Source organism: Thamnophis elegans, chromosome 4 (genome assembly GCF_009769535.1).
Source record: "Thamnophis elegans isolate rThaEle1 chromosome 4, rThaEle1.pri, whole genome shotgun sequence".
Lineage (NCBI taxonomy): Eukaryota > Metazoa > Chordata > Lepidosauria > Squamata > Colubridae > Thamnophis > Thamnophis elegans.
The window spans coordinates 50560968-50569324 of NC_045544.1; the positions used below are offsets into that span (position 1 = coordinate 50560968).

An 8357-nucleotide genomic window follows, 5' to 3' on the forward strand; every position below is an offset into this window, starting at 1 on the left:
AAGCCTGATTTCTTCATATCTCAACTCTTAACTGTAAACAAATCCACATTTAGAAGAAACAATAAAGTGGTCCCAGTATCCTAGTACGAACAAAAGATGAAAATTGACCTAACCAAGTAGTGACATTTTTTCCTTTAAAGAAAACATCCCTTGCTTTAAATGAAAGAACAATAAAATTCAAGGCCAAATAATTAAGTGACCCACATTTTTATTTGGCAGATGTAGCAACATTTACTTGTGCTAACATGAAAGATCATTCGAAGCATTTTGTGTAGTGATATTTTGATCTTACAGTATATATGGATAAATAGATAATGTTATGCAATGTTAAGAGAATCAGTTTTAGTATAGTGGTTAAGACATCATACTAAAAACCAGGAGACTGAGTTCTACTCAGGGTGAAATCTACTTATCTTCGCTATCGGTTCGCAAATGTGAGAGTGCTTCTGCGCATGCACAGTGTCAAAAATGGACATGTTGATGTCTGGGAGGGTGGGCAGATCCTGCTACTGAGCGTGCCGGGAGAGTAGAACAGCGAGAGGGGGAGGAATCCGCTGTGCCACGCGATTAGCTAGAAAGCAGGATTTCCTGCTTTCTAGATGATTTAAATCACACTGCATAGCTGATCGTCAGAAATACCAGTTCACCTGAACTGGTAGTATTTTTTTTACTACCTGTTCGGGTAAACCAGTACCGTTTTTTACTACCAGTTTGGGTGAACCTGTCTGAACTGATATCATTTCACTCCTGATTCTACTCTCACCTTAAGGATAAAGCTGCTAAGTGACCTTGGACCAGTCACACTCTTTCAGTCCTAGGAAAGAGGCAACAGCAAATCATTTATGAAAAACCTTGCCAAGTAAACTTCAGGGAGTTGCCAGGAGTTAACACTGACTCAAAGGCACCTTCCTCCCCAAATCTTATGAAATGAACACTTTTACAATAAGATCATTCAGGAGAGCAACAGTGCTGTGGTGCTTTGTTTCTCTATTTTTTCCTCCTTCTTCTAGGCTGTTGAATGACTGACTAATATGGATTCTTTTTTAGAAAACCTCTTACTGGCTATAACAATAACAGATACATTTCAAAGAAACTGCATAGAGTTAGAAGAGTACCGTTGTCTTATCCTCATGTTTCATAATAAAATCACTAAGTATTGCTATATCTATGTTTGAAAAATTGCCCATTCAGGCTTTTCAGGCATGTGTATATAGAACAGGGGTGTCAAACCCACAGCACGTGGGCCAGATGTGTCACGTGCTGGCCACGCCCATGCCCAGTTTAGCAAAAGGGGGAAAGTCAGTATACGTCACGTGACGACTCCATGACAACACAAGTTTGACACCCCTGATACAGAATGTCAATAGTCACATACAGCCAGTGTATATTACAGTAGTCCTCAATTTATAAGTGTTTGAAGTTCTGATGGACCTACCTGGGGGGTACTTAGGACTCAAGGTCAAAGTTCCGACATCATCTTCCTCCTCACAGTCACATGACTGAACTTTGGGTGCTTGGCAACTGCACCAAAGACACATGACCATATTTTTGGAAGGTTTTGCTAAAAAAGAACAGTTATTTCAGATTTCTGGCAAACCCACACCAATAGCAAATCAATGATTTGCTTAACAACCACTGTGTTCACTGCAAAAATGGTCTTAAAATCTATTTATGACCATCACAATGATTGTGATGGGCACAGGCTTCATTACGACTTAATTGAGTACTATCTGCATGTCACTTGTAACATCATGTTTTCCTCTAGGACTAGTGAATAGGAAGTCCATGCTTTGTTGTTGATTCAAGAGGTGATAAAAACCAAAGAGAAGCTGTGGTAGATAGGGCTTCATTATGCAAATTTTTTCCTCCTCTGTGTTTGGAGATGGCAGAACTTCTATCTAATGGGAGCAAAATGAAAATGGGTGCAATTTATTGGAATTCTGGATCTAGCTCATTACATTTCCCATCATCCCTTTTAAGATACTTTATGGTTCAGCTTGAAGATGATGTATACATTTCATATCATAGCATCACAAATTAGTATTCAACTAGCAAAGATAGAAATATGATTATTTATGGGGGTGGGATGACTCAGCAGTTAAAGATGCTCAGCTTCTCAGTTGGAAAGCTGACAGATCAGATTCGGCACCCAAGCACTGTGTGACAGAGTGAGTTTCCCGTTCCTTGCTGCAGCTCCTGCCCATTTATTAGCTTGAAAGCATGCAAATACAAGTAGACGAATAGGTACCACTTTTGTGGGATGGTAACAGCATTCCCTGTGCATCAGCATATCATCATGTTGGCCACCTGATCATGGAAATGTCTTTGGACAATGCTGGCTCCCTTGGCTAAGAAATGGAGATGAGCACTGTCCACTAGACTTATATACAACCAGGCAAGGGAAATCTTTGATTTTATGATTATTTCATAAAACCTTGCGGTAGTCCTGGATTTATTGTGCCAGAGGCCTGAAGATATGAGAAACCTTAGGAAGGTTAAGGGAAGCTTTCTAGCAGAGTGCCTGTTTAATCCAGTTTCACATCTTCCTATAGAAGACAAGCCGCTGTGATCACCTAGATCACCTTCCATTTAATGAACTAACACCGAATTAGTTCTGTATATTTGGATTGTGTGTTTTTGTACCAAAAAAAGGTTATATATGAAAATTTCAACTGGGTACCAACATCAAATTTCGCAAAGTGGGAGTGGCGATAAGGTGCTGTCTTTTAATTTGGGATTATCATCAAGCAGAATATTTAAGTGAGGTTTATTTCCATTTCATTCCTTTCTTCAGGGAAAGAATGGCCAATGATATTACAGGTAGTCTTCAACTTATGACCACAATTGACCCCAAAATGCATGTTGTTAAGTGAGAAATATGTTCAGTGCGTTTTGCCCCATTTTATGACTTTTCTTGTCACATTTGTTAAGTGAATCACTGCAGTTCTTAAATTAATAACACGTCTGTTAAGTGAATCTGGTTTCCATATTGACTTTGCTTGTCAGAAGGTCGTACAAGGGGATCACATGACTCTGGGGCACCACAACCATCATAAATGTGAGTCGGTTGTCAAGCATCCAAATGTAAACCATGTGACCATGGGGATGCTGCAATGGTCATAAGGGTGAAAAATGGTCCTAAATCCTAAATTTAAACCTGTCATTTATTTGAGTGATAATCCATATATTTCCTCTGCCATCACCATGTGTTGTTATAGCAATAATGTTAACCTCTCTATCTGAATTCATTTCATTAAACATGACTATTAAAATTTTATATGCTATCATATTTGATCTGCACAAATACTTTATGTTATAATCAAATGTTTAATAGAGTGCTTAGGATTTATGGGAAGGAATTCCGACAGATTTGCAAAGAAAAAAAGCATGGAATATGTCAAATATAAATTGTTTTCTGCATAGCTACATCTTAATCTTTGAGACTGCATTATATGACAACTAATCACACTGTTTTCTTATTTACAGCAAATCTTGCTGGCAAATCACAGGTATGAAACATTTGAATGCTTTTTAAATAGGTTTTGATGGGACAGGCATTTTTGTTTCACTTTTTCTCAGGGCAAACACACAGTCATTTTTCCTAATGGCTCCCAAGAGATGACCTAATTAATTTACGAGCCTCGAGACAAAATTCAAACAAAAAACATTCATTTATTAGGATCAACATCTTGGCTTGATCTTCTGTGGAGCCTAAACTGAATCCCACTTAATGGCATCTGAACTTTACCCCTGTGTCTCCTCCCCTCTGCCTGAAGTCATCAATCACATTCACCAACAAGATGTTACGGGTTCTGGACATGCGCATTCACATCCCAGTCACAAGAATATGAGACTTTACTCTAGCCAAAGTATGCATAGAATTCTCCTCCCTTCTCAAGTTGATAGTAGTCATGGAAACGCTTTAGACGTTGACAATGGCCCTGTCCCCTGCAGAGTATGAGATGAGCAGGATTTTGTGTATTTGAAGGGTTACTTGGCTGAAAACTTGCAGCATGTAGGAATGAAGTGACCTGATCCCATTGTATTATTTTATCACATTATTTTACTTGTAGCAGAAAACCACACCAAATCTACTTTCATGCTATTTCAGAGATGGTGAAAAGGAAACACTGTTTTAATTTTCTTAGATTCGTATCGGGAAAAAAATTAAATACAGAGAGACACACCCTACCCACAAACAATTGTATTAACACTTCAAGGATAGTAATACTGCCATACTTTATCAACAAAATCCTTCATTTGTGGTATAATTGAAAGAAATGTGTTGTAAATAGCCCCAAAATTATCTGTTGAGATTTTACACCCCCCTCAGAAATTCTTTCTGGGTATATTTTTTCTTCTTCTAAACTTGAACTTGAATGCACATTTCACCACAGAAATGTGCCCTGGACCAGCTGCAAGGAAATCATTTTACCACTGAGATGCCTGTAAGGTTGCTGCTCACTCATCTTGCCATCCCTCGGGACCAAGGCTTATGTATCGTCCCTTTTGACCTGAAGATTGGGTGCCTTGTTGTTGGCTTTTACACAGGTGTTCAAGGGACTTGTAAAAAATGGTTGGGGGGTAGGGAGGACAAATGTTTGATTGTAATATTTCACGTGTAACCTTTGTTTTAGGTATTTATCAGGAACGGCATTATCAGTTAATAATAAAGTAATAACATTGGAAAGTTGCTACTTTATTATTAACAGATAACCCCCGATCATATTAATACTGTACAATTCTGTAACAGGACAAGAATCTCTTGCTATGCTTTTGTCAAGATGCCAAGGCAGAAGTGCACAGACATAATCAATAGGGGGAAAAATCTATTATCTGAAGCTATTTCATCCATTGCTCTGCAGGGTAGGATATCCTGTGCATATGTTTAATATGATTCAACCCAGAGGAGTTGCTGCATCATACTTGCCAATGTGGTGTAGTAGTAAGGTGTCTTGGACTTTGACAAGGGAACCCAGATTTTAGTCAACCTACAGAAACTTCAGAGCTACTTTGGACCAATCATACTTTCTACCAACCTATAGGGTTATTATGGAGAAAAATAGGAGAATGAAGCTTTGGCTATGTTGCTTTGAACTTGGCCCTGAGCCTGGGATTCCTATCCAATGATAACATATGAAGAGGCATATTTTTTTTTAGAAAAGATTCAACTCAATCCCAAAGCCATGATTAAGTGTTGTCTCCATAGGGCAAAAGTTAGGCATGCATTCTTATAAGATGTGTCGTGCATTTTTGCTATCTTTATCCTCCTAGCAAATGTGATGCCTCTTAGATAATTTAACTCAGCTGTGTTAATATTGAAAGAAGCTGTTGCCTATGCAAATTACGGCCCTCACTTGCTCTTCTCTTACTGTTTCTTGCCTTCAGGCAATGTGAGCATCTTCTTTGGAAGATCACCTGCTCTTTGCAACTTCAGCTCAACCAGTGCCAATCACAAGTTCCAGTAATCACATGGCTGCTTGGGACCTTGTAACCTGATGTTCAGCTCTGTGTATTCTTACTCCAAATAAGAAAACACTTGAACTACCCAAAGAAGAGGATGTTGTATTTTATATTATTGTGTGTGTTTTTCCCTTCTTCCCTCTCTATGCAACTGTTATTTTAACAAACTGTGGAGTATTTGGAAATGGTTATGCATATGTACTTTGATTTATATAATTATGCAGCATCAGGAAAGGGGATGGTAGGGATTTATATCCATTCTTTTTTTGATATTGCTAAAGTGAATTGCCTTTAGAGTTTGGAGCAAAGAGTTACATTTATACTTTCCTTTTGGCTTTTTGCATTTATCTTTTCAAGAACCTTTTCTTCTGAGACACACTGCTTTTTCTGCACAGGTCATTTATACTTAGCCTAAGAGTCCAAAAACATAGGCAAAAGATCAGCTTCTCATAAACTGCACAGTTAGTATTGACAAATACCATTTTAGACACACAGGGCTCTATTTTGCCCCCACTAACTTCATTCAGCTACAGTAACTGTTGACACTCAAGTAGCATTTTAATGGATTTACTTCCCCCACAGAATGTGGAATGATTTTTCTTCCAGATTTTATTGTTTTTAATTTTTTTTGTTAGGCTGAATTTTACCTTAATACAATTATTCTGAATATGTGCAGTTTTTATTTTCTGTGGCGAAGACATGACCATCGTATTGTGCCAAATTTTATGTCCATCACTCCATTCAAAGTATGAAATCTAGTCCTGAAGTAATTGTAATTTGGAAGCCTACCTAAATGAAGGAGCTCAGACTACTTCAGTACTTAATTGCTCTGCCTTTGTGCCAGAAAGATTGGCTGGATGGATACCTTTAATCAATAGCATTGTACATTTTTAAAATGATTCCCTTATAGTCAGCATTTCAAGGGAGAGCCAGGGAGAGCCAGCTGAGGAGAAAAATTCGATCACTGTTTATGTTGAGTAGCTAGGCTTGGTTCCTTCCCCACTGGCTGTGTGGCTTTGCATGGCCCTTTGCTCTCATTATAAAGCACTCACTCATTCTTTCCATACGTTGCATGTGTGCAATAATCATATTTAAAGGACCAAAATAGTGTTGGAGAAATTCCACTGCTGAATATTATTAACGGGCCTGTCCATTATTTTATGTTATCATTTACAAGGTGAGTCCTAGTAGAATTTGATGTGCTATCCCAAATGACATTGCAGTAGAAGAAGCATTAATCTTGGGGTGGATGTGGAGAATGGTGTCTTGTAAACCACTCAAGTTTTCTCATAGCTCATCTCCAGTACGGAGGTGATACTAGTTGTAACTATGCTTAGAGGTATTATGAGGGTCAAATTAGATAATATATGCTATATAATCAAATGATTCAAAGTGCTATCTAAAAGTATTATTTTTTCAGCAGCGGGGGGCGGGGGTTGCTCAGAGTAGGAAACAGAAACAGATTGCAGGTTACTATGTGGATTTTTCATCTAGAAAGAAATATATTTTGGTATAGATATTTTGAGAAGGAAAAGAAGTTTTGCAGAAAAGAAGAGCCATGACCACCTTTCTACCTCAAACCAATTTTCTTTTTCTTTCTTTTTTAGTATTTAGCTTGGGAAGCAGTTCAGAGATCTGATATTTTTGAGTATTTTCATTTACCAGATAGTATCAAGCCAAAGGGGGTTAAAAAAAACAAAACCACACATCCCCCCCCCCAAGCCTCCTTTAAACATACTTTAGCAGAAAAACAAATCCCAGCAATGGATAGGATGGAACTTTTGTTTTTAATGGAAAGGATATGTATAAATTGTTTTTCAGCCTGTGTTTGTATGCATATTCTGTCCTTTACTGTCAAGTAAAAACAACAATATTACATTGTAATACTCTTCCTCTGATAACACTGATAAATAAAAGGAACATGTTGTGGTAACATCTCAGAAAAAGAAAAGTTTCCATATTTGTGGTTTTAAATTATTGCATTTCCCATTTCTAATCTAATTATATGGTAAGATTTTCACTCTCTGAATAAAATTAATTTTTAGTGAAGACTGTTTGATATTCTTCATAGGAGTAAATACATTTCAAAAGCTCATTCCCTTTGTAAGAATGCTTCCCATTTCAAAGTGCCTTTAAAATAAGTAACAAAAATATATAGCATCATACATCAATGCATATTTTTATACCATTTACATTTTCAGGGATCAATATACATCTTCACCAGTAAGAGGGCCTGACATCAATCTGTGAATCTAGTTAAAGGTTTACTATTCATATTGAAAATGCATTAGAGTGTGTTGCTTTATTCAGTGGCAGAGCTTAAAATTCCTCTTCCTGGCTGTCAGCATTGTACTCAACTGTTCTGGATACTGGCAAATATAATTTATACCCCAGGTTGACATAACTTTAAACAGCCTAAAGGCTAAGCCTAAATAGATATTTAAAAGTGGCACTGCTTGAAAAAGTCTTCCATCGATGAAGTAAGTATCTGATATAGCACATTCCAAGGCAAGGTTGGTAATATATGGCTCTCTCCTAATCCTGTAACTCCTAGTCAGAGACGGAGGATGAAAGATACAGTTCAACAATACACAGATGGTAATACTTTCCTTAACCCTGCTGTGAGGCAAAAACTGGGAGATAACCAATAAAAGATACTGTTGGATGAAGACAGTTCTCCCTGTTAATCGGGAAGAATTCCAAAATCTATCCAAGGTGTTTGAATCATCATTCATATTGATCTGCTCCTGAATCATGAACTATCTGGTAGAGGAGATTTTTGGGAAAACCAAAAAGGTAGTGTATGGCATGCCTTAGTTACAGTATCAGCTGCCACTTTATTAATTAGGCATGGGGGGAAGGGGCAGAAATTTGCCAAAGAATGCAAAAGATAT

General features: G+C 37.6%; 1 protein-coding gene across 3 annotated transcripts in view; it reads left to right on the top strand.

Annotated features, from left to right (window-relative positions):
• Nucleotides 1–7396, top strand: part of LOC116507148 (utrophin-like) — a 143671-nt gene extending 136275 nt beyond the window's left edge. For all 3 annotated transcript variants that reach the window (XM_032215099.1, XM_032215101.1, XM_032215100.1), the window contains 2 exons: nucleotides 3487–3509; nucleotides 5389–7396. In XM_032215099.1, the coding sequence (XP_032070990.1) occupies nucleotides 3487–3509; nucleotides 5389–5397 (32 nt within the window). In that variant the 3' untranslated portion in view covers nucleotides 5398–7396. The remainder of the gene's footprint in view (nucleotides 1–3486; nucleotides 3510–5388) is intronic.
• The last annotated feature ends 961 nt before the right edge of the window (nucleotides 7397–8357 follow it).